At 46.6% G+C, this 26,585-nt stretch overlaps 1 protein-coding gene across 6 annotated transcripts in view; it reads left to right on the forward strand.

Annotated features, from left to right (window-relative positions):
* XPO4 (exportin 4) overlaps window positions 1–26,585 on the forward strand; it is a 102,481-nt gene that overhangs the window by 35,066 nt on the left and 40,830 nt on the right. For 5 of the 6 annotated variants that reach the window (XM_032496461.1, XM_032496459.1, XM_032496464.1 and 2 more), the window contains 4 exons: window positions 965–1,103; window positions 10,210–10,326; window positions 11,065–11,218; window positions 24,013–24,125. In XM_032496461.1, the coding sequence (XP_032352352.1) occupies window positions 965–1,103; window positions 10,210–10,326; window positions 11,065–11,218; window positions 24,013–24,125 (523 nt within the window). The remainder of the gene's footprint in view (window positions 1–964; window positions 1,104–10,209; window positions 10,327–11,064; window positions 11,219–24,012; window positions 24,126–26,585) is intronic. The other variant, XM_032496465.1, reaches the window with a different exon arrangement.

Genomic DNA, 26,585 nt, shown 5'->3' on the forward strand with positions numbered 1-26,585 from the left:
CTCGGAACTGAAGGAACTGTGATGGTGCAGTTTTGCGTGGACGCAGACTGCGGTGCGAGGGGAGCAGGTGCCTGGCCGTGAGGGGCTTTAGAGGCGGGTGGCCATATCGTTTATGTCCAGATGGGGACACTCTTCAGAGTAAAAGCAAGCACTGCTAGAAGTTGGGTGGGAGAGCTGGTGGCCTGGCAGTGTCCCGGAAGGCTGGGCTGGGTCCACTGCTCATAAGCCAGGTTGAGGAATTCCGGTTTTATCCCAAGGGTACATGGTTGTCGCATCTTTGTGGCAGTTTAGAGGCTGCATTAAAAAGTTCAGGGCGGTGTTTTCTGAGCCTTGCTTTGAGGACCCCTTGTGGAAAGCCGTTGTGGTCTAAAGGGCTTTGCAGAACTCCTCCCTTTGAGACTTGCTTCTGCCGCCATGCTGAGGAACGGAGTTGACATACGAAAATTTACAAGTTTTTAAGAATTTGTTTCCATAATTTTGTATCTTAAGCTAGCGTGCTGCCTTTTCATGTTAAAGAGAACAGATTTAAGATTATACTACTGGTTGAAGATGGATGTTGGGTCAGAATTTATGTCTTAATTGGTAGCATCTTACTCTGGCTCTCAGTGAACTGACTTACAGCTACTGAACATTGCCTGAGGCAGCTAACACTTACATGGTACTTAGTGTGCACTGGGTGGGCTTTTAAGAATATTTAATTCTTGTGACAACCCTGTTACTGTTATCCCCATTTCACAGATGAGGAAACTGAGGCTCTGTCTTGCCTAGGGTCACATAGCCAGTAAATAATGGAGTGTGGATTCGAACCCAGGTCTTCTGGCTTTGGAGTCAGGGCATAGCTGGTAGGCATACCACCCTTAGGTGTAAGCCGTGTTCTTATAGTTTCAGGCACAGTGAGAAATTTGGGAGTTTTCTTATATTGGATTTATGTAAAAGTTTTCACAATGATTTTTGTGTTTTACAGCCTCCAAAAGTATGTTCGGGAACAGATTCTATTAGCAGTAGCAGTAATTGTAAAACGAGGATCGTTAGATAAATCAATTGACTGCAAAAGCATTTTTCATGAAGTCAGCCAGTTGATAAGCAGTGGCAGCCCCACTGTGGTAAGTGTGCTACCTTTGTCAATGTTTAAAGTTTTACTGTGTTACACAAATGCCGTTACAGCATTGGGTGTCTACGTGAAAGAAAAATGCACAGCCTGAGAAACCAAGCCGTTTCCGCTTGTTTGTGTTTCTTCCAGTCCTTGTTTATACGTATACATACTGTAGAGTGTACTCTGCTGTTCCCTTTGGTTCTGTTTTCCCATGTTACCAGTGTTCATCACCGTAAGTTCACAAACCTCATGTAGTTTTCATGATCATATTTCATGGTGTAAAATGTCCTAACTAATATGCCACAATGTTCTTAACCATTTCCCTTCTGTTGGACACTCCCCTCCGTTTTCAATAAACCTGTGGCAGCTCCTGGTGGTAATGGACCTACTTGAGTAGAGTGGAGAGTGATGCCCGACGTGGGAGTGGCTGAATGTTGCAGTGATCGGGCGGGGGCTCTCGCTCTGGCCCGGGTCTTCTGGGGGCCTGATTGGCTTTCCTCGTGCGGGCTGCTGTCTGCCTTGTGAGAACTAGTCTGTCCGGAGCGGGGCTGGTAGTGGCCACTCTGTCAGAAGCAGGAGGGCCTGGGGTTGGTGTCAGCGACCAGCTGTGATTCTTGGTTAGAACTGTTGACTTTTTTGTTCTTTTGAGGGGGTTAAATTAGGTTTATTTATTTAATTATTATTATTATTATTTTTGCTGGAGGGACTGGGGGTTGAACCCAGGGCCCTGTGCGTGCTAATAAGCATGTGCTCTGCCACTGAGCTGCACCCTCCCCCCCAGAACTGTTGACTTCTATCAGCTGGGTGATAGTTTAACTCATGTAGAATTAGGGTTGGCAGTACCTGGCTGTTCTGATGCTCAGGTATTGTATCTTTAAACACTTTGGGTAGTTTTTTCCCTTTCCCAGTTTTTCTTTGCTCGTTTAAAAGATACCTGTGTGAGGCTGTGCATCTTACAGCTCTTTATGAGTTTTCTCTCAAGTGGCCCTTCAGTGAGTGGGGTGATCCTGGAAATCTGTGCAGTTTACTTGGCAGTTTGAGGTTGGGATGTAGCGGTGCATTTTAGGAGGGCTGCATGCGCTGCCGCCTTCCTCCTGCAGGGGCTCAGGTCTCCCCCCGCACCCCTCACCCACGCACATGAGCCTCCGCTCTGGCTGGCACTGACCCTGTGCATACCGAGTGCTGGCTGCCTTCCCTTTGGACTTTGCCAGTGGTCATGTGTCTGTTTTTTTCCTTATCAACTTTATTGAGGAATAATTTACATGCATTACTGCATCCATTTGGAATGTACACTTCTGTGAGTTGTGGCAGTTATGTGTACTAGTGAACCCCACACAAACAAGACACAGAATTTATTTTGATTTTGGACGCTGTGGCTTTTGTGTCCTGTGCCACTCCTGTGGCAGAGTTCCTCTGAGAGGAGTGCCGTCCACTAGGACTTTCTGTGTTGATCCAGATGTTCCACGTCCTTACTCTCCAGCGTGTGGTCACTACACTGGCCACATGCTGCTTTTGAGATTTGAAATGTGGCTGGTGTGACTGAGGAACTGACTTTTTCTTTGTTTGATTGTAATTGCATTTTATTTCAGTCCAGATAGCCGCAGGCGGCTCCTGGCGGCCGCACTGGACAGGGCAGTTCCGGTGCATTTCTAGTCTCAAGGCTGGAGTTTGTCCCTTTCACTTAACCATAGTTTTGTAAAATTTAGTTGTTTATATAAAACTGACAACTTCACAAATGTGCGTGTTTGAATCATTACATTTTTTTTTCTCTTTTAAAAATTTTTTTTTGGGGGGATTTGGTTTGCTTACTTATCTTTGGAGGAGGTGCTGGGGATTGAACCCAGGACCTGGTGCATGCTAGGCATGAGCTCTACCACTTGAGCTACACCCTCCCCACGTTACATTTTCTGAGTTATTTTGGCTTTGTTTCATGTAGTGAGGAGCTCTGTTGAAAAGAGTCCCCAGATAAGACGCCATTTAAAAGTTTTGGGGTGAAAATGGTTGGTGTTCATCACCTGCGCGCAGAGCGCTTCCCCCGCAGCCACAGCCGCCGGTGTCTTACGGGAGCTTGGCTCTGAGATGCTGGGCCCTGGGGCTGTCTGCCCTGCCGTGTGAGTGCTGTGTGTTGCAGGGTTTGTGAGCCTTGGCTGACTCACTGACGGCCGCGTGCGCAGCCTGGGGGCTGCGGGAAAATGAGGGGAGCTGGGGCTCGCCAGAGCGAGCAGAGGAAGGTTTCGAACTGACGCTGCTGCTTGAAAATAGTGCCCTGGCCCCCATTGCTCTGAGTCAGGTTCCCTTCACATCGCAGGTTCTGCTTAAGGACGTGTTGCTTCGTTTGATGACCTGCAATAAAGGGCATCCAGCTCACTGCGACGTGGCCAGGATTCAACTTAACCAGGGTCTTAGCCAGGAGCTCTGGGGTCTGTGCGTTCATGGCTGCTAGTTTGGGGGGGCGTGTTGGCCGGGATGTTGGTGTTGCCCTCCTCTCGTCTCGCACGGGTGGCTTCTCGGTGGCGGGACGCTGAGGGCAAGGGGTCCGAGCCCCACCCTCGGGGGCGAGCACCCTGAAGACTGTCTCCCGTGGGCAACTCGACCCACTGCAGAAAGCAGGCCCAGGGCAATTGGCAGTTGGCTTTTTTGAGCCAGTGGAGTGACTGATGTTCCGAGAGCGACTGGAACAGATGCAGCTGTTAGTTACAGAGGTTTTGCCCTGCTCACAGCGCGTACACTTGGAGAGCAGAGGATGAATTTAATATCCTCATGAAATATTCCAAGGCAGGGAGAATTTTTTTAAGTTAAATTTCTACTTAACAGGGTTACAAACTTCTGCACTAGTAAGTCGGTAGTGGGAGGTGGAATTTAGTCTCAAGATTGCTGGATGGATTTGTCTTGGTGGCCACACTGGAAACACTGAACTCAGAAAGTATTCCTGCGTTTACGCGGCAAGTTCACCGCGCCCCCGAGGGCCCTGTCGTCCTCGTCCTGCAGCCTGGAGACCCACTCAGTCAGCAGGTCTGGAAAGTGAGGGACCAGGAAGACGTTTTAGTGTATCTTCCTCTCTGTCTTCCTCCCAGACTGTTAGAATTTGTGGGAGTGGTTCAGGAATTTACTGAAGAGTTTCTTATCCTCAGAGACGTGAGTAGCAGTGAGGCAGGTTTAAAAGTTGGGTAAGAAAGTAGAATGATTAAAATCAGAACATTGATAGAATGTTGGCTAGAAGCTTTTTTTATAAAGGTGATTTTAAGAGAGATTTGAAGTGAAGAGATAATTGACTATGGTTTTCTCTCATGAATTATTCCCCCCACACTTGTGGATTGATGCAGCCATCAGGCTGGTTGACCAGAAACTGCATGCACTCTGCCCGCCCTCCTGCTTTCCCAGTGCAGGCTTTGGTGGTCCCTGCGTCCCCTGTGCTCATTTAAGTAAGTTTAGGGACAGTGTAACATCATACAGCGCTGATTGTGATTTTGGCTCAGGTTTACTACCTACCTGCCTTGAACAGACTGTGCTCGACTTCTCTAGGTGTTGGTTTACTAGTAGGTGGAGGAAACATGCTAATATCCATGCCTGGGAGAGGAGAGGCAGCCTCCGGCGCCTAGTAGGCGCCCAGCGAGTGCTGGTCTCCCTCGTGGTCCCACCCCCTGTCTTCAGAGACCCATTGTCTCTTTCAAGCAGCTCGAGAATTGAGAGTCAGAAGGAAGTGTTTATGCATGACCTGTGAGCGAAAACTGTGCACGCAGTAACTTCCCTGAAAACGCTTTAAGAAAACAGATTACCAGCAGTTGGAGCTGCTTCCTGAGGAGACTGTGCTTTTAGACAGCGCTGGGCTCTTGGGGTGACTCTTGTCCAGTGACTCGGTTCTGGGCTGTGTCCTGCCTGAGCCCGGGCTGTCCTCCTCCTTGCTCGCTTCCCCTCAGTTTGCAGCAGTCAGACCTGCTCTCTGCTCTTGGGGACGGATAGATACGGAGACCTCGCTTCCTAAGGAAGGTGGCTGAAGTTCTTATTTCAGTTAATGCTTAGGCTGAATTCGTAATCTGTTTCCTTTGAAAGCGGTAGGCATCAGTTAAGCCTCTCTTAGAGCTGTTTAATTCAGCGTTAGGCCTCCTTTCCTCCTCTCTGCGGTGCTGGAGAGAAGTGGGTGAGAAATTCCCGCGGCCGCAGCAGTGCCGCCCTGGACGTGGTGGCAGCTTAACCTCTCTCGTCACAGGTCTCATTGAGGTTTGCTCTGAGGGGCAGCTGGGAGGCCGCTTTGTGTGCGACGGCCTTTCATGAAGTTTATTCTTGGCAGTCAGGCCCCTGGGGCAAGAGCCAGGCTGTTACAGGACACAGTCCTCTCAGAGCAAGAGCGTTGTACTTCGTCAGCTGGGGTTAGTGTTTGGGCGTCTTGTTCTCCTGACAGTGAGCTGGAGAGCCTCGGGGCGGTGTCGCTTCACTGTCAGGAAGCTCGTGTCTTTTCCTGGAAACTGGTGTGGCTCTGAGGCTTTTGGTGCGAGGCTGCAGTTACTTAAGGTTAGCCAGTGAGTTGACTTGGGAAGTTTCAGTATTTGAGTGAAAGGAACCTTAGCCTCCTTCGCGGCCTCGAGACCTCCCTGAAGTTCTTCCACTTGTTTTACATGCTGACATTTTCTCCTTGAGATTCGTCAGCAGCTGAAACAGCAGGGACGCATCTCACACCCGTCCCTCGGGTTGCTGACCCGCAGTCCAGGCCGCGGTGCTGAGTGCCGCCTCCGTTGCTCTCCTGCGGCTTCAGTTTTGGCTTTGTTTTTTCCATTGAGAGCTCATCTTGGTGGAATGTAGGTAGCAATCCAGAAGTGGTCCTGGAGAAGCCAGCACAGGGTACTTTTCTGACAATGGCTCATCAGAGCCTCTGCTGCGCTCGCCCGGGCTCCGACCGCACTGCCTGGTGTGCGTGCTTTAGGGCACACGTGAGTTCTGCAGTGCAGAGATGAGAAACCCCAGGCCCAGACAGATGAAGTGGTTTGCCCTCAGGGACTTGAAGTGGTCAATCGTGGCCTCTCAGAGCCCAGGTTTCCTGACTCCTTTATCTGAACGGTCGGAGTCTGGTACTGGACCACAGAAAGGGTAGTGCAGGGTGCTTCTGTTAGAACTTGTTTGGCATGTAGTTTTAATAAATATTACTATTTGTTTTCTGACTTACTGAAAATGTAAGTTGTCAGTTTAGGACTGTTTGTTAGTGCTGGTCAGATGGCCACCCGCAGCGCGTGGCAGGCAGACAGGATGGCCGGGGAGGGCCGTGGGCAGATGGAGGCCTCGGAGGCCGCAGAGCCCGGCTGCCTCACAGGGCGAGACCGGGGCCCTGGGAGTTTATGTAGCTTCCACATACCCTCTCTGTTACCACTTTGTCTAGTCATTGCCTTAGAAACACGTCTTTTAGACAATTTTATGTGAAATAAGTTTCATTAAAAGTGTTTGCTGGCTGCGCTTGGAAAATGAACAGATATTAACCTAATTCTTTATGATCTTGGATACATGAGGCACTGCTCTTAGAAGTCTCAGGTTTGTACTAATGTCGAATCCTGGTGCACAGGATAGTCTTAGAGTGTCCTGCTCACGAGTCGGTCGGTCAGCTGCGGCCTGGTTTCAGGGAGAGTCACACTCCAGAGAGTTTACCGCCACTCTTTTCGCTGCCCCTCTGGAGTGTTGCAGCCCCGTCCGTAGCACAGAAATAAAACCGAGCCCTGTCCGTGCCCGAGGCAGAGGTGCTGAGATGGGGGAGCGGGGCGACGGTGCACTGGGGTGGCCAGTGGACCTGGAGCCCGAGGCGGCAGGCAGGAGCCTTCCCCAGCTGTAAGGACGACAGAAGCTCACTGATGCCTCTCCCCTGCCCTCTGGTTTTCTGTCCTGGGAGCGAGCTTCCCCTTTTCTCCCTGGGACTCCCTCACCCCACGGCCCCTGCTCTTCAGTGAGTGTGATGGGTAGTTGGTGCTGAAAAGGAGTGAACAGACGGGGTGATGAGTCTTGGACACACCAAGTGCTTGTCATTCCTCGAGAGGTGCTCTGTCGCTTGGCCTAGGGCTCTCCTCTCTTAATGTACAGCCAGTGCTTAATACTCATCACCCTCCGGGGAGCTCTGTCCAGTTGGTGCCTCGGAGCCGTGGTGTGTAGTGTGAGCGATGTTTACGAAGCTCATCTCAAGTCCTTACAGGGATTCCATATGGAGGAGCCATTAAACTGGGTATATTTTAGTGATGGCAATATCTTACTGAATTTTTGTTCTTTAAAAGCTGGTCATTTTAGGAGAGGTTAAGCCAGGATATCTGATGTGTGGCCATACCTGTAACCATGCTGCACACTTTATTTTTCTGTATTTCTTAAGTCTTTGAGTGGTAAATTTGGTGAGAATACATTTGTCTTTGAAAGCTTGTCTTTTTATTTCGTAAGTGTGAGGAAAAGTATAATACGAAATACGTTGGGTTGATAGTAACAGTATTATAATAAATATTGTATAATTGCGTTTAAAAATTGCAAAGCTGTAAACAAAAGTTTAGTAATAACTTAACCTTTGGATGGTAATTTTTGTAGGAAGAAAAAGTTACTTAAAAACAAAATATTCTCATGTTCGGTAAGCTAAGTCCAGGACAAGAGCGTGCCCTGCTCTTACTGCGTACCAAGACGTGCTTTCCTTTGCATCACTAGCGCGGAAGTTCGCCGCGTGGCGGGATGTCGTTAACTACTCCACCTCAGAAGCAGTCCTGTCCCCCAAGGGCTCCTTGTCTGTGATGGAGTTGTAGCTAGGGGAGGCCTTTGCTTCTGAGAGCCCTTCCTTTTTCTGGGCCTGGTCACTGCGGGACAGGCCTCCCCTTTCATTGTTCCTGAGCCTTTCCTTTGCTCACTGACCGCAGACACGGGCATGAAACTTGGCCAGCGTTTATCTCACCTGAAAGTAGAGCTTTGTTGTGTGCACATGTTGTTTCAGCCATTAAGTAGAATTGTGTTACTAAAAATTTAAATATGGTCATAGTTTAAAAATATGCCATTTTGTGGTGCCATATAGTTTGGTACTGAAAAACAGTTTGGGGCAAGTTGCAAATTACTTGCGTAGAACTGTTATAGATAATTTATTTGGAAGAATGATAAGTTTGTGTTTAATGAGTACATCTGGTTTTTGTTGTTTTATTATCATTTAAAAATTTTATTTTGGGGGGGAGGTTATTAGGTTCATTTACTGATTGGATGGAGGTGCTGGGAATCGAACCCAGGGCCTCTTGAGTGCCAAGCAGGTGCTCAGCCCCTGAGCTGTGCCTCCCCCGGGTTGTTTTTATTACCTGCTTTCATGTCAGTTGTGGGATGAACTCTGTTTTCGATAGATTATCTCATCTAACATTCCAAAATTAATTCTCTTTTTAAGTAAGACACACTTTCTCAAACATTTAGGTGTCTGTTCATAATGTTTTATTCTCTGAAGTCTTTAGAAAGGATAGGGAAAAAACAAAACATATGTGGAAAAATTTTCAGAATCCATCCTTGTGAATTAACTTTTCCTGTTGAATTTCATTCATTTGAGTTTAATACTACTTTCCCCACCAAAGCCTTGCTGTATTTAAAAACTACGTTCAGGGTTGAGGCCAGTGTTACTTCAGTATATCTATGAACTTTTCATTGCTGGCACTTCAATTATTGATCACCATTTTAAAAGAAAGCGATTTTGTTAATTACAAAAAAAAAAAAAATGGAGGGGATTGTCCTTGCCGCGTGTCCAGGACCTTTCGGCAGTCAGGTGGGGTGAGCGTGCGGTGAACTGTTCTGTGCGGGGGCCTGGGTCTGGGATGAGATGGGATAGAAGGGGATGTTTTAACATTAAAGCAAATGTATGTTTTGAGGTGCAGCTGCACACTGTGTGTGTGTGTGTGTGTGTGTGTGTGTGTGTGAGAGGCTAATCTAGCTGTGGTGAGAGGGCTCGTGTCACTGCTGAAGCAGCCAGGCCTGTTCACCCCACTGGGCGCCGAGGGGGTGTTGCATCTTTTCTGTACCGGTAGGGCTTCCTGGTGTGGAAAGTTCTGAGAAACTGCTTTAATCTCTGGGCTAGTGTGCCATCCATAAATATTAAGTATACGTTATACTTTTCTTAGTCAAAATTAAGAGGTAAGTAGGATTTAATTATTTGTCTTTTACATCTTTAGAGGGAACTTTTAGCCATACACAGCAACAGACAAGTAGCTTATTAGTCACCTGTGCATCCACGCTTCGCTGTCAACAAATGCCCACTCATGCTAATCTCTAGGAATTCAATTTTATGTGTATTTGCTGAGATTTGCCAAGATGAGCGTCTGCAGGGTCAAGGTGCTGACATCAGAGGCATTTCTGAGCAGAGACGCTGCAGTTGGTGGGCGGCAGGCCCCAGCTCAGCTGTTGGGCAGGCCTGCATGAATAGTGCCGTCCTGACTTTAATCTCGCTTGTTCCGAGGTAGTGTGCATATTTCTGTCCAGCCCCTGGAAACTTGCCAGCGTAACTTGCTTCCTCTCTGTCTGTGGCACCTTGAGTCTAAATAGTCTATGAACAGAAGCATTGGATTAATATCAGGAGCCTGTTGGATAGAGCCATTGGGAACGAAAGTCTTCATTTTCAGTTTAAAAACCTTTGGAGTACTAGCTGGTTACTCTTTTGGGGACTATAAAATCTGTTTCACTTTTCACTGTTTGGAAATACATCTTACGGACATCAGAACATGGAGTCAGACAGACCTGGGTTCAAATCTCAGCTGGCCTTCATTACGTGCCCTGTGGGTCTCACTTCTTTCAAGTGTAAAATGGGGATGTGGATTGTCGTGTGAACTAAATGAAATAATACGTTAAATATTGATCATCTCAAAGTGTCATTTATACCCTGTGCTTGAGGAGGAGTGTGTCTTGAGTTCAAGTCTCACGGGCTTGTGTGACTGGAGTTGAGGAGACGCTGTTAACAATTTCGAGACCCCTTGAAAAGGAGAGTTAGTTAATCTTGTCCTGTCTGATTTTCTGGCTGGTAGGTATAAGATCTGAAGACACAGTGGAATATCTAAAGATGGAAATGTTTATTGTGTTTGAACACATACTGCACTGAAACACAGCAGTGGAGAAATAATGCCTCACGGTTGTTTGTTGTCAAACACTTACAGCAAACTCTGGCGTGCTCTATTCTGACTGCACTGTTGAGTGAGTTCTCAAGTTCCAGTAAAACTAGCAACATTGGACTGAGCATGGAATTCCATGGCAACTGCAAGAGAGTTTTCCAGGTACTGGTATTTTTATTCTTCTGTTTTAATCATTAGACCGTTCACTTTTACTCTGTTTCTGCTGGTGTGAGAACGCATATTTGATCTGGTTGAATGATAGTCTGTACTGGGAGATTTGTGTTGTGATTTCAGGAGGTACGGTAAAGTGGTAGGTTTGATGAACACAGTTGACGGCTTATGATTATTTGTTTAATTCTAGTCCTTAAACAAAACAAAAAGGACATACCACTCTTAGGAGCCTTAGTTTATTAATTTTGTTCTTACTGTGTTTAGATAGAACTAACTCAATTGGTGGGACTCTGCTGGCCTTAAAAATAGGCCTGGCAGAATGCCGAGCAGGGCTGTGTATTTAAGTGTTATTGCAGATGGTGTGGGCTCTTTGTTTCGTGTGTATTGTTTGGCTCTGAAGTAGAGTTATGTGAAGGCACTGGTTTGAATCCAAGGGCTCTGCACTAGAGCAGCCGACCCCTTCATCTCCGTAGTAGTCAGTGTCGGGGCCTTGCTTCTCTGTGGAACAGCACTTACATTACCGTAAATGAGTTCAAACCGGCATCACTTGAAAAGCATTCTGCAGTGTAAAGTAAGAGCAGGCCTACAATGGAAAATGCTCTTAGAGAAATAATGTTTTCCATCGGAAATTTTAAGGTTTTTGTTCGTTTGTTTTGTTTTATGGTTCTAAAAAGGATGTATTTTGAATAAGCTTTCGATAGAAGAATATTTGTGCTTTATCGACTTTAGGAAGAAGACCTTCGTCAGATCTTCATGTTAACTGTTGAGGTCCTGCAGGAGTTCAGCAGGCGGGAGACCCTCAGTGCTCAGATGTCTTCAGTTTTCCAGCGGTACCTTGCTCTCGCCAACCAAGTCTTGAGCTGGAACTTTCTTCCTCCAAATTATATCCTTTAACAACTGAATAATTTGTTTTTTTTCATAGATGACTTAATTATGGCTAAAAGTACTTTATCTCTGCAGGTTTCTAAAACATGTTTTTGAAAGAAAGTAACAATCTTCTTTAGAAATGGAATTTTAATTTCTTTTGTAATACCACAGTGTGCAGTGGACTACCTAGAAAATTTAAAATTTCTTTTACACCATTCTAGAAGAGGGTTGAATAAATCAAGACATTTAGTGGACAATGGGGCATTTGCTAATTGCAGTACAGCAATGTTCCGTAGGTGAGAAGGGGAAAAGTTGAGAAGTGCACTTTTATCAAGAAGCTGAATCATTTTCTCCTTGTAACATAATTACATTCAATTTTTGACAGACTTTCCTTAAGGCTGATTTGGAGTTCTCTGATTTGCTCTTTGTGGATTACAATATTGTTCAAGTGTAGATAATGTAACAAGATGTTTACTCTTCAAAGAATTTTACCGGTGTAAAAATACGAAAATTTCCTTTCTACCGAATTATTCATTAGTGGTAGGAATTAAGTTTGAGCGGGCTCTGTTATAGCTACAAAGCGCCCGCTTCCTCGCTGGCTGAGGTGGAGAAGCCTGTGCGTCAGGACGCGGCCCCGCGGCTTAGAGCTGCCGGTCTGCTCCTCGGGGACGGTGGCTGCCTTGGTGGGCTGCAAGCGCAGCGTGGGGCGGGTTTCCCGTGTGTGGGAGCGCTGGGGCGGGAGGACCCAGGCCAGGCTTTGGCTGCTCTCCGGCAGATCACTTACCCTCTCTGAGTCTCTCCAAATGTAAAACGGGGATGTGGATTGTGGGTGGATGGACTGACACTCAGGAGTGTCCACTGCTCACTGAGCCCCCAGCCGTGTCCTTGGTGGATGTTGTCACGGCTGCTTGGGTCATGCGCCCTCCCTCCGGGTCTGATGAGCTCCTGACAGTGTAGGAAGTTCCAGGAAATGTAATTTAACCCGCTCTGGCCATCTTTAGTCAGTGCTCTCTGGGGTACAGGGGCCTTTTTGGGAGAAAAAGGCAGATGATAAGCCAACAGAACTTAGATATTCAGCCATTTCCAAGATGTAGGACGGGACTCAGCTTCCTTCCAGCCGAGCCAAGAGCTGCTTCCCTGACGCGCGTGGGTATGAGCGAATTCCCTGTGGCTGGTGAAATTGTGGGGTTTTAAGGGGTGGGGTGGGAGGTAACTCGTTCTTCTGTTTTCAGGCTAATACATTCCTGTAATAGAAAGTGAGCTGTGAGACGCTGTGTAGGGTGACACGTCTCCGACGCAGCCCCGAGTTCCCCAAGGTGGTCCTGGTGAGCACGACACCGTGCAGGGCAGAGCTCTCGGGGTTAACCAACTCCTCTCCTGCCCCAGCCTCCATCTGTCTTCCTCCCAGTGATCAATTTTGTATCTTCAACATATTCTTTTTGGTTGTTAAAGGGGCAAATATTTTCTTAGACCTGCCTTTGTAAAGATTCTCCCTTCGAGTGTTGGAGTCTAATTTTTGCTCCAGTTTTTGTTAGGGGGAGAAAAAGTAGAAGAAATATGTTGAGAAACTTTGAGACAGATTTAAAAAGTAACAGACCATATGGAGCTATCAGAACATCAATTATATATGTAGGGAAAAATCAGTGAAAGTTACCATGCATATATTGTAGCCAATTTTAAAGTCTCTGTTTTAGGAGAATGCAATTCTGAAGAGTGACTGTTTTAGAGGGAAACAGTATTCTAGGAGTTTGGAAACAGAATTTGTCTAAAGATACACACACGAAATGTTTTTATAAATTATTTAAATAAAGCTTTGGAAAACCTGTCATCTAAAAATGATAAGCACTAGGACAGTGTTGCCGAAGGGAAGAATTCCTTTTTTAAAGAAAGGTAAATCTTGATCTTGACTTAGAATATTCTGTTTCATGGGGTTCTCTCGTGACTAGCTGTTCCCATTGGAGCCATTTGTTGGCCGGCTGAACTGCGTTATGTGGTCCTTCCTTTAAGTGGATCAGCTTCGAGTGTAGGGGAAGGAGCCTGGCAATGGGGTTAAACTAAGCTACGTTGTCAGTACTAATTGAGAAAATTCGTTTCTGGGAACCCAATTCTGACCTAATTTTTAATTTTGGCAGTTACTGGAGATCTGTTATTCATTGAGCTGAGAAGGAATTGAGTAATTATTTAGTTTCGTGCCTTGAAAAGGGCGTAATGATCACATTTAACTTGATAATATGTTAAGTTGATGTCTTTTTAAAATATGATTTGTCTTCTAGGGTTTCAAAAGACTAGCAAGTAGACCTTGTTAAAATATGTTGTGTATTTTGTATCGAATACGCTTGATTGTTTAGAATGGTATCATGTTAAATGAGTCAGTTATCAATATCAATTCCTAGTCATAATTTTTGTAATCTGCTTTCTTTTTTGTATCTCTTTATTTTGATATAATTTTAAAAGTACGGAAATGCTACAGGAGTAGTTGAAAGAATTCCATATGCCCTTTACCAGGATTCACCAGTTGTTAACATTTGTCCCATTTATTATTCTTGCTCTCTCTTGTCTGTACACACCCCCCCCCCCCGTTTAAGAGTGTGTGTATGTTTAAACATTTCTTCCTGAGCCATTTGAGAGCACTTGCAGACGTTGTACCGAGATATATCCCTGAATACGTCATTATATGTTTTCTTGGGATCAAGAATTTTGAAATTCTCCTGTGGTTCTTAGAGGAGAATGTTTTATAAAACTACAGCACAGCTTTCGAAGTCACTGCCCCGTTGCTCTTGTCTGGCCTGCTGTCCATCCTCACGCTTGCTAGTTGTCTCGGTAGTGCCCCTGGTTGACGTGTTCACGCACGTCGCGTGTAGTTGTCCTCACTCATCTTTGGTCTGAAACAGCCCCCGAGCTTTTTTTGTCTTTCGTGAACTTGGCACGTTTGGAGCGTATAAGTCAGTTACTTCTGAAATGCCCCTCTGTTGGGTCTGTCTGTCGGATGCCCCCCATGAGGACGTGCAGCCTGCGCACTTGGTAGGAATGGTAGGAAAGTGGCCCCCAGACCCCTCAGACTTTGGGGGAGTTCACTGTGATCACTCGGTTAAGGTGGTGTCTGCCCAGTCTTTTCGGTGTAAAGTTGCTGTTTCTTTTTGTAATGAATCAATTAGGTTAGATTGGGGGTGAACATGGGGTTCTGGGAGATAGAAGTGAAGGGAGTGGGAGATCCTTCACAGAGCAGCAGGGAGGACGAGTGTCAGGACCTTTGGGTGCAGCAGTGTTGAGAACCAGGAAGAGTCAAGGAGGCTGCACAGGCCTCAGAGGCGGCGGGGAACCGGCGCGGGGGGTCGGGGGGCGTTGCAGAGTCACGGCAGAGATGGTGCCCACTGCGGGTGGTGCAGGGAGACTGGAAACAGGCTGCTGGCGGCAGTCAGGGCACAGATGGTCATGTGGAGGTCGTTTATGTGAGTGGCCGCGGGAGGGAGGGTCGCAGAGGCTACTCTCAGCAGTGGAGCAGACTGGTCATCATTGAGGTAGAAAGTGAGAGGTGGGGGGAGTGGGCGCGGTGAGAGGTGGGGGTGGGGTGGGCCAAGTGAGCGACCAGATCCCATGGTTCCGGGCCTTAAGGAGAGATGAACCTGTTTGCTGCCCGAGGGCAGGGAGTCAGGATTTAGGATGGAAAGTGTGCTGTTAGGCGTGAGGGGCAGTGGGGAGGTGCTGAGGTGTCCCTGGCCGGCTGCAGGGAGGGTGGGGCGCCTGCCTTCAGGTCCAAGTTTCTTAGCTCTGAAGTGCGAGGTCCAGGTTTGTTCCAGAGCAGAGGGACAAAGCGGTGGAAATCAGCACCTGATGGAACTGTGAAACCATGTGGGGCGCTCGTGAAGACTTTTTTTCAATCCTCTGTGTTGTGAATTCCCCCCCAACAATTCTCTCTCTATTTATAACTAGTATTGTGCACTTTAATGAGAAAGTAGATCGGCCAGGTCCTTACTTGGGTATGAAGTGTAGCGTGTGTGTTTTCCAGGGATGTTTCCAGGGACGGCCCCCCTTTACCAGGAGGCCATCCTGTGGGAGGTTCTGCCATGGGGCCGTTGGAAGGAAGGGCTCTCTGGGGGTCGTCCCTTCAGGTCGTGGTTGACTGTGATGAACCACGTACTACCTATAAAGGAGTTATGAAAAATAAAAAAATTGCTTCGTTTAGCTTGGTGGTCCTTGTGTCTGCTCTGGCCCTGGCTTTCCCACCGCAGCCGCCTGGGGCTGCCCGCGCCGCTCCTGCCGAGGGGCCGGGGTGGCCGCCGAGCTGCTCGCTGGGCCCACCAGGCTGTGCTGTCTGTGTGCTCCTCCCCAGCCCGCCGACTCCTCACGTGGATGAAGCCAGCACAGGAGCGGGAGCATGCACGAGCTCCCGGCGGCCCCCCAGAGGGACCTGGGCCCCTGCTTTTGCCCTGTCACCCTGCTGCCCGCAGTCTTGCTCGTGGTCTGGGGCTCCCTGCCCTCCGTCAGTCGTGCAGGCGTCTGTCTGGACAGCTCAGACTTAGCTATCTTAAATGCAGTGTTTCTCACTGGAAAATGATTTAAAATTACTTAAATACTCCTAAAGAAATATATCCATTGAGTTCTCAATTCCATGAACAGTCTAGGTTACTGTAGTTTGATAAATTCTTGATGAATGCCACTTCTTATACGGCTGTCCTGAACTGTGCTCCAAAGTTAGGGTTTAGGAATTTTGACTTATTAATGTCTAAATAGACTTTTTCAAGGGCTTCTGTACATTTAAATTTGACAGGTTTTTTTTGGTGGTGGTGGTGGTGGTGGTGGTGATAGGAGGCTGTGCTTTAGACAGAGCATTAAGACCCTGTGGGTTTCACCCTTTTGTAGATTGAATAGATGTTGCTTTGCCTTGGGTAGAAGAGTACTTGCTACCCTGGTTTTTGGTGGTTGGCAGATTATGGTCCTTATGTGCAGCGGGGACAGATGTTTATCTATGTGACTCTGTTGCCATTAATACAGAGACATTGTTCTGCTGACAGCGGGTGGTGGCATGACCCTTGTATATAAAGGTTGTCTAACCGCCCTCCCTACGCGGTTCCTGTGGAAGACCCTGGGCACAGCGTGGCCCCACAGCTCAGCCAGGTCCGACCTTTAAGTTGCCTGAGCAAGGGGCCTGTGCCTTTTCCCATCCAAGGGCGAGGAGGCGGCCCTCATCCTGGGATGGAATGTGAGAGCAGCCACCGGCCCTTGCCCAAGTCTGCAGCATTTGACTGAGTAACAGTAAGGGAAATGCTTACTGACTGGGATGAGCATTACTTAATGTATATAAAACGTTGTTGCCAGACTCACGGCCGTCTGATTTTTCTTCTGTATTACCTTTTTGGAATCTTGCAGTTTTGCATTTTACATTATGTCTATGATCTAGTTTGACTTTGTATTTGTAAAAGGCAGAAATCTGATTTTTTTTTCGTAGTAGTTTTCAACAAATGGTGTTTGAGCATTTTCTCCATTGTCACATTTGCTCCTTTGTCAAAGATCATTTGGCTGCAGTTAGTTATATGAGTCTGCCTCTGGTTTCTTTATCCAGTACCATGGTGCCTTGATTATTGTACACTTACACTGAGTTGAATTGGGTCAGTTCTCTGACTGTTCTTGTCCTCAAGATCGCAAAGATTTAATCCTCTGTTTTCTTATGAGAGTTTTACAGCTTTAGCCCTTGTCAGTAGGCCTGCCTGATGCCAGGCCCTTCATCCGTCTTCAGTTTTGTGTAGGCATTAGGTGTGACAGGGTTCTGCATATGAATGTCTGTTGTTCCTGCACTGTTTGTGGAAAAGGTACTCTTTTCACTTGAATTACCTCTGCCCCTTGTGTCAGGTCACCTGACTATAAACATGACAGTGTTTCTGGCTTCTGAATTCTGGTCCGTTGGCCTGTATATCAGTTATTGTGCCATTGCCACGCTGTCTTGGTGACGACAGCTTTGCACTAAGTCTTGAAATCAGGAAGTGTGAGCTCTCCAGCCTTGTTCTTTTTCAAAGATTATTTTGTCTTCTTTGTGTCCCTTGCATATACATTTGAAGTTTGGGATCAGCTTATCAATTTCTGCAAAAAAGGCAGCTGAGATTTTGATACGGGTTATGTTGAATCTGTAGATCAATTTGGAGTATTGCCGTGTTAACAGATGGCAGAATATTTAAGTTTTCCAATCCATGAACATGGGATGTCTTTCCATTTATTTAGATCTTTAATTTCTTTCTACACTGTTTTATAGTTTTCAGAGTAGAAGTTTGGGTTTTTTGTTAAATTTATTCCTGAGTATTTCAATTTTTTAATTCAGTTAAAATGGAGTTTATTTTTATATTGTTCATAGCTGTATGTAGAAGTACAAATTTTTATATGTTGATCTTGTACTTTGCTGAACCTGTTTATTAGCTGAAATAGCATTTCTAGTGGATTTTTTTTGGATTTTCTGTGTATATGATGCCATCTGCAAGCATTGTTTTTTGAGGATTATTATATGTGGGTTTTGTACACACAGAAGGTGACTTATGAAGCCTCATCCCCTCCAGGCAGGTCTGGGTGGTGCAGAGCCTGTGCTCCTGGGTTTGGTGGACGTTCAGGTGATCCCTGGCCCAGCGAGCTAATTAGTGACTCGCCTGGTCTCGCGCTCTGGAAGGAGACTGAGATGAACTCTAGTGCTTTTCATTCTGTTTTCGATCCTTACTGTCTGAAGAAAGTGTCCTAATCCTGTGATCCTCTGTCACACCATCACCCCCATTTAAAAACAGGCTCAAAGGTTCTGGATGTTCACTTCTCTGCTTTTCTTTCAAAACTCTCTTTTGTGCTCTTTTTGTTGGAGCTGCGCTCACAGGCCGAGTGTCCTTCTGCCCCAGCCCCTTTGCACATGGAGGTTCTCACGCCCCCAGTTGTGCCTCCGTGTGTACCCCAGCCCGGGCCAGGTTTCTTTTGCTGTAGCTTCTGATGTACACATTAGTTACTTTTCTCCCCTTTGGCGCATTTCTCAATTGTAATTTTCCTTCTGTTCGCTCACGTGGGTCGTACCTGTTTACAGCTTGTCTGGAAGCTCCACTGTGCCTTTTTTACCGCGCCGTTGGTGCCGTGCAGGTCCAGCGTGCAGCGGCAGATGCCTGACAGGCCCAGGTTCTGGTTGTGGAATGAAGGTGGCTTAGAAGACCAGCTCAGGCCTTGGCTGGCTGCTTGCGCTGCTGGTGTTGTTCCCCCACGGGTTCACCTGGCGTCCGTCAGTGCTTCCGGGCCTGGCAGTGCCGCTCAGAGATGACAATGTCGTTTGTAACAAGAATGTTTGGCAAGTATGTTTGGTATGTTGGCTTCAGTGATAATTCTTTTTTTAGTTTAGTTACACCGCCTTTTATTGGTATTCTATTTTTGTGGATCTGATTTGGTTTTGGTAAAAATTTTTTTTTAACTCAATCTCTTGAGGAAAGCTAACTTGATCATAGAAAGCAGTGGAATGCAGAAGCTTTCACCTAAGTTAGGGTTTCCAGTAAAGCCAGCGTTACTATCTGGAGGCAAGGCTGTGGAAAGTATTCAGGTGAGGTCAGCCCTCCTTTATTTCAGAGGACTTTGGCTGCTTGGACCGAGTGCTGCGTGTGAGACTGGGCTCGTCCGTCCGCGCTGTGCTAAAAGCAGCAGTTTTTGTTGTTAGAAAAATGAGTGGTGACAGAGATTAAATCTGTAAGAAAAACTGGGCTTTTCCTTGTATCTGACATTTTCTTTTACTGAGGAGGTGGGATAAAAAGAATATGGGAAGATGGGGAAATTAAAGTACTTATTACCTTTGTAAAGGGTCTCATTGCTACAAGATCCTCCTGTATTGCAATGTACTTGTAAGAACAGGCAGTGGAGATTTTCAGACTTCCCTTCTGTGCTTGAGGATAATTTGTAGCTGTTGTATGGCTCATTTAATTGCTTTTCACATTGGTCACCACCACAGAATGATGCCTTCTGAAGGTGTTAGTAGGTGGGTAAGAACTGGTTTGCAGGTGTAAGGACAGTGCTTCCCCAGATGACTCCCCTCTGTGTGAGCCGAGGACGCGGTCGGCTTTATCCAGTGAAGTCAGTGGCGGCTGCGGGGAGGTCTGTCCTGGCTCCCAGCCTGGTGAGCGTGGGCCCTGGGGTGCGGTTACAGATCAGGGCGGGTGGTGCCTTCATCAGCCTTTGACTTTTCAGAGGTCGGTCGGCTTTCCTGAGCAGAGAACTTGCGAGCCGGGTGGGTGGTTGTGGAGCAGGGCGGGGGACAGAGAGTTAATTCCGCGCTGCTGAGCGGTGCAGCTGACTCCCAGGGAGCGGGGGAGTGAGGGCGGGGGCGCCGGCTGCTGGGGGGACCGCTGCTGGGGCCCGCCGCTGGGGCTCCGGGCCTCCTGCGGAGCTGAGCCCTGCTCTGGGAGCTTGTGTTACTTTAGGTGACAGGAGAGTCTCTCACTTCTGACTCTTGAATTTGGTCAAAACATGGGAAGCTGTTGTGGGTGACATTTTTTAAAAGACTGGAAGCAACTCTACGTGGCTGTCATATTGGTTGAATTTTATTTGTCACAAATGAATTATTCTGATATAAAATATAAATTACCTAAGTTTTGTGTTTATTTTAGAAAAATGTAAAACTATAGCCCCAGAAAATTCTTGGTTTAAAATTTGATTTTGGGGGGTGGAGGGAGGGAGGTAATTAGGTTTATTTATTTTTAACGGAGGCACTGAGGGTTTAACCCAGGACCTCGTGCATGCTCAGCACACACACTGCCGCTGAGCTGTACCCTCCTGTTAAAATCTGATTTGAATTTTGGTAAATGATAGGTAGCTGTTTAACTGGTATCCATCTGTTGTGACTCATATGTCTCCTAAAATCTGACAAGCAGACAATAAACAGCCAAGGGGGAGGGTGTAGCTCAAGTGCTACAGCATGTGCTCAGCATGCACAGAGTCCTGGGTTTCATTAAAAAAATAGTAACTTTTTCTGAAAAAAGAAAAATTAAAATCACTTCATTGTGGTGATATATTTGGGTAAAAAAGATAATGCAATATAATGTCCAGATATTATGACTGTTAAAGTAGTGCTATAAACTGAAACTTTCAAAACTTTTGGAAAGGAATGTGTTGTTTTATTAAAACTGTTAGAGACTGTTGCTTTGTATAAGTGTTTTTTCAGGAGAAGTTAGTTTTGGCTGTCAGGAGAGGAGAACGTGATTAACATTCATGCACAGTATCTAGACTTTGAGAGAATTGTAGGCTGTGAAACAAGAACTTGAAAAAAGTAAAGATTTTGAAATCATGGAGAGAAGGGATGTGATGGTCAGTCAGAAGAGAGGGAGTAAAGGAAGACTCAAAACTAGAAAAAAACAAAGGAAACCATTGCTTCATTTAAATTTTAAATCATTTAAAAGATACTGTCCTAAGAGGAGTAGCGCTCAATTTCTGTAATTTAGTGATAGGCTTTTCCTTTTGTTTTTTTAAAGAATTCTGCGTTAAGAATTACGTGGAGGGGAGGGGTATTTTGGGGTCACTTACACATCGATGCAGAAATAATGGATCGGTAGGTAGCACCGAATTAAATACTGCACTACCCTAATTGGATGCACAGATATGGTCCAGGTCTGCACGCGGCTGGCGAGTCTTCTGACGTTGTGGCGTGCCTCAGGAAGTCATCGCGCACGTGCGGCCTCTGCGGCCGGGTGGCTCAGAGCGATGCTGTGACACACTCAGCCAGTCTTCATTATTCTGCTCTTTCTGTTGTTTTTACGTTTAAGTTTTTATTAAAATGCTTTTAAGGATACTTACATGTTCTTTAGTAGAGAGATTATCTATAGTCGAGTTGCGTGGTCGTGTCTCGGTGCGTGTACCGGACACGTGTGCGTCTTCATGGTGAAAGCTGGCGTCGGCTGGGAGGAGGGAAGCTGGGCTGGTCCGCGCTGTGGCAGGCGAGCCCTTCGCACAGCGGTGAGCGTGGCCTCTGCGCAGTGTGCCACCAACGAGCCGAGTCACGTGGAGTTAAAAATCCTTCCCAGGTTTGGAGTTGGAAATGAGGGCTCACGTGGGACTTGGAGGTGGTTATGGGAAAAGCAGTTTCTTGTAGGTGTCACGTACTGAACTCACAGAGCTCCTTGTGCTGTTGGCAACACATGAAGAACGGAAGTTCTAAAACTCTGCTTTAAGGATATTTGGCCATACAGACCAGGAGGCTACAATGGAGATCACACAGAGTAGGAGCGTTGAGGGTTTTGATGTTTTGAACCTGATGTTTAGGTGAGCAGTCACATTTGATTCCATTTCCTGGAAAAAGCCCCCTCTGAGACATAACGTCTTTCCACTTCCTCTTAATACACGTAACTGATGTCAGCAGTATTTATGGAGCCTGTGCTTTCTGCAGTTAAATAGAAGACAGGAAAGAGAATTAAACAAGTATCTTTGTTTAGGTTTGTTTCCTTTTTTAGCATTTATTCATCTTTGACGTTGTCACCTGGCACTGACCGTGGGACCCAGACGAGGTGCAGGTGCACGACTGTTGCTCCGCGTGCCGTGAGGTCTCCCGTGTTCCCGGGACCCGCAAACGCTGGGATGTGACTCTGCCTTCGCCTCTGCCTCTGTGCTCGGACCGTGTGGGCTCTGGGGCCGCGGGGTCAGCGTCCCCCTGCCGCCTTCATGGCACATCGCCGCCGGCCCTGTCCCCCGGGAGGCCCCGTGCTGCACGTGTGAGCTGGAGGAGGACGGGTGGTCCTCTGCAGACCGGCCCCCTGGTTACGGGTCGGTACCTGTCTCACACCCCACCTCATTTAAAATAAAGTCACAAGCCCTCTGGTGAGCATATAAAGTATTGAGACGTTCTGTTCTCTTCCTGAGCGAAAGAGCTTAGTAATTATACACATATTTTGTTTGATGGATTTGAATGTCTAACAGATAAACAATTTTAATGTCAGCTTGCAACTCCTTAAAAAAGGTAACTAGATTGTCATAATTTTTTGTGCATCTTTGCCCAGCACAGTGCTAAATATTAAGTACTTGATAAATACTTTTCATTATTAGACAGTTTACATGCCAAAAATTGCCTTTTAATTAATAAAATGGGACCTTGAAAACTAAGGAAACGAAGCTGGAAGAGAGCAAGTGCAGCGCTCCCGTCGGGGACGAGGGCTGCGGGTCCTGCTCAGGTGCTTCGTTTTGTGTGCTTGGCCGCCGCCTCCTCTTACGCCCTGGGCTTTTTGCTGTGGGAAATTCCAAAGATGCACAAAAATAGAATACCCAGCTTCAACAGCCGTGAGTTGTATTTCGTCTCCACTCCTCCATCCCCAGATTGTCGTGAAGCAGATCCTAGACATCAGATAGTTTTGTCCACAGGTATTTAGGTCTGTTTCTCTAAAAGGTGGTCAAGGCTCTGTGCTTAGACTACGTGGGAGAAGACCTAGGATTCAATCAGTGTGTTCTCTTCTGAGTGAAGTAGCAGCCTCACACCAACAGTTGCCTCGTGAGAAGACAGGCTTGCTTTAGCAACTGGGACGGATGTGCCAGTGGGTCACCGTGTCCGCAGGCTGGTGATCTCCTCGCTCTAGAGTCCAGGCCGACCTGACCGCCGGGCCGAGCTCCGGCAGTCCCTTGCTTTCGGCTCTGCCTCCACAAGGGGGCAGATAAAGGAAGAGAAAAGTGAAATTTCAGTGAACCTGATTTGAGTTTCACTTTTATTCATCCACCTACCGGAGTCGCAGAACATTTTTGGAGTGATTTTTCAGAAACCAGCGGTGACTTCTTTCTTTGAAACAGTTCTCGGTGCCCCTCCTTGCTCTTTAGAGACAAAATAATGTTAGATATTTTGAAAGGGTATTAAGCAATAATCCTTAAGAAAAAAGTTTCCAAACCATGTCATAGCCTTTACTTTTCTCTGTTAATGATTTGGGCTTTAATGAATATATAGCATCTGAACTTACAACTATTTTTTACAAGCTCTAGTTTTGGATAACTGTTGTTGAAATTTCTCGTTGAGTGATGAGACTGTGAAAGTCGATGTCTTCAGTGGGGCATTTGGTTAGCGTGGCAGGGACGTGACGGCCGTCTTTATGCCCAAACAGCTTTCTCATCTCTTAAGCCTCAGTGCTGTGCCAGTGTCTTTGAGTGAGTTTCGTCCGTAAACACCTGCAGGCGCGTCCTGGTCACTCTCTGTGCAGCAGAGACAGAGTTCTGTTTGAAGCAGCTTGATGTTGAACACCTGGACATCATAAACCTTGATTTTTAGATGGGGTGGGGGTTTAAATAAGCATCTCTAGGGTTTTATGTAAACTGATTGGACACTCCGATGGGTAGGAGTTCTTTTCAGTACAACGCATGCTCACTCTTTTGTTCTTTCTTGTTTCCCGGTGAATATATTACTTTTGGAGAAATGCTGTTTTCCAAGTAGACTATATGAGACTCATATTGTAGAATAGATTTTAGCTTGTTATTCGATATTGGGGGGGAGTGATGAGATAAACTTGTAGAAGTTGATTCTTCTTTTTTTGCGTATATTTTGGCGTCTGTTTTCCATCAGTGTTTCCTTCTGTTGCCCCCGTTAAGATGTCAGGTGATGAGGGTTTATATATCCCTGCAGCGTGACACGTAGTTATGATGAAACTGTTACCCTACATTCCTGTAGCATTCTTTTTTCCAGCACTTAATGCCTTTTATTCCTTAGCTTCAGACATGAATTATGCAGCATATGTGAAGAGGCTTAAACTGGTTCCATTACGTTCTTTCTGGATAGCTCTGTTCTATTTAGGATATGCTTGCACTTCAGACAAAGCAAGAATGTCACTGTGCTTGACCTTGACACCAGAAAACTGGGCAGACACTATATAGCCATGTTTGAATCCTCACAAAATGTGCTCTTGAAGCCAACGGAGTCCTGGCGGGAGGCCCTTCTGGACAGCAGGGTCATGGAGCTGTTCTTCACCGTAAGTCCTGCCTTGCCTCCCGGGGGCGGGGCGGGGGGCACAGAATAGAGGGCGTGTTTTTGTGTTTTTCTTAAGTGAAACAGGGCAGATTGCTTTTGTCCTCTAAAGCCTTCTCTTCTAATCAGTGTATCTGCTGAAACAAAGATATTGATGTGTTCTTGCTCGTTTACAAATGTTACGTAATTATGAGAGTTCAGTATCCTAAGGCTTGAGCTTTTTGGTCTCAGGACCCCTTTACCCTCTTAAACATCGTTGAGGGCCCTGAAGAGCTTTTGTTTAGTTATAGCCATTAATGTTCACCATGTTAAAAATTCAAGTTGAGACCTTTAAAAAACAACAATACCAAACCGTTACATATTAACATAAATAGCATTTCAGTGACAAGTAGCTGTATTGAAAACAAAAAGTTCAGTGAGAAGAGTGATGTCGTTCCCATTTTGCAAATCCCTCTGGAGCCTGGCGGAGTAGAAGGCAGCCAGGTTCTCACACCTGCCCCTGCGTCGTCCTGCAGTGTCACAGTCACCGCAGACGTGTGTGTGTGACAGTGAGGTGGGAAGAGGCGATCCCGTGCACTCGGTAGTCGTGCGAGGACGGTCCTGACCTTACAGACAGCCTGTTAGTGGGCCTGAGGGACCCCCGGGGACCCCCGGACCACGCTTGGAGAACGGAGCTTTGTGCACGAGTCTCAGTCACGGGCTGAGTCATGTTACTGAACATCAGCTCATTTCCACTGTGACTCAGAGTCGTCCTGTTTATTTATTTGCTAAATATCAAGAGGTAAGGAGTATACCCCATGTTTGCCCAGGAGGCCCCTTTGTTGTCACCAGAAGCTGGGGGAAAATACATCTGTGTGTGTGTGTGTTTTGGATGCTGACTTGCAGACAGGGGGCGAGCATACAAGTTAGTTAGATGTGGTGACTGGGGCAGAAGTCCAAGTAAAGACCAATTAAAAAGACAAAAAAAAGCTATTTTGCTTAATACCAACCATTAGTTATAGTTTACCCTTTAATTTGTTTTAAAAATATTGTTCACCAGCCTTAAAACTACCTTCATTTTGAAACATCTAAAATATTGTGGGTGTGTGGCAGTTATTTAAAAAGAGCTGGAGCAAGCTTGTTCACCCCTAGATACACCTAAAGGTGTTTCCCATGGAAACGTCCAGACTGCATTTTCCTCCTTAAATCCAAGAAATGTTGGCTAAAAATGCGATCAGTATGGAAGGTAATTGTAACTAAGTTTTAACCTTCTGTTGCCTGCCTCCTCTCCCAGAAGCTGTTTTGATGTGTATCCAAGTGCAGTTCTTTGTATCACTCACGGGACTGAAAGCAGATCCCGTTCCAGCAGTTTCTGAAAAGGTGAAAAACTTGCTGGCGGTACTGGAGCAGCTCTCCCGTCTGAACAGCTGTCTAGACGCAGCAGACAGCTGCTCCTGTCAGCTGTGAACCAGCGCATGCAAAGAGCTTCTGAATTGGAGAGTTAACCCCTTTTTACTTCATTATTTTAGCAGTTTTGTGTTTGTGGCCTGTGACCTTCATTTATGCAGTTTATAAGCAATTTTAATTTTGTTATTTGTTACAAAAATAGCAGTGGCTAATCTTTTTATTTCATTTAATTTTTAGTAGATTTATTTTCAATTCTGTGAATTCATTACCACCTTAAACACTTTTCCACTGGTTGCCACTATTCTCTGGATTTGACTCGGTGCGCACCCGTGCCTGCCCTATGTCTTGCAGTCAGAGGCAGGAGGCCGCGGGGTCTGCCGCACGAGCTCCGGGCTTCTCGCCTGCCCTTGCTCCCGTTAGGGCGGGCGAAGCCCTCTCCTCGGTTCTTGCTTTTGGGCGTTCTCCCTGATCTCGTTTGCGGCCTCGTCCTGCCCTGCCCGCCGCACACATGCCAGTGTCCCGGCCTGTCCTCTCCTGGGGCTTCTGTGCCACACGTGGCCAGTCAGGCACCCGCGCTGATGACTCCTTGTCTATATTCGGCCCGGCCGCTCCAGGCGCCAGAGCCTGGCGGTCCCGGCGCTCACTGGGTGTCTTCACTTGGACGCCACGGGTGCGACAGAGTCAACACGTTCCATACAATTCGTCTTCTTACCAACATGCTTTTCTTTGCTCCTTTCTGTGTTTCTTGTCTCGCTTCTCCTCCACCTCCTGTGCTCTGCCAGACTGGGCTTCTCTCTGCCCCTCTGCTGCTTACCCTGCTCAGGTGATGAGTTCAGCCTTAAATTTGTACGACAGCATTCAGATGTGGAAGAATTCCTTTGTAACGCTGACGCTGGAAGGTGGGCAAGAATCTGCCATTACATAAGAGTTAATCACTGGTTTATCATGAGTTTTATGTGGCTCATATTTCAGAGAAGAGAAGGATGAGCAGTACAGTCAAACTCAGAGGACGTTTTACTTTGTTTATGATTACAGTCAGATTTCAGAGGAAGAGCCAGCGTGGATTCCTCACGTCTCG

The sequence above is a fragment of the Camelus ferus genome, chromosome 14 (assembly GCF_009834535.1).
Source record: "Camelus ferus isolate YT-003-E chromosome 14, BCGSAC_Cfer_1.0, whole genome shotgun sequence".
NCBI classification, from domain to species: domain Eukaryota; kingdom Metazoa; phylum Chordata; class Mammalia; order Artiodactyla; family Camelidae; genus Camelus; species Camelus ferus.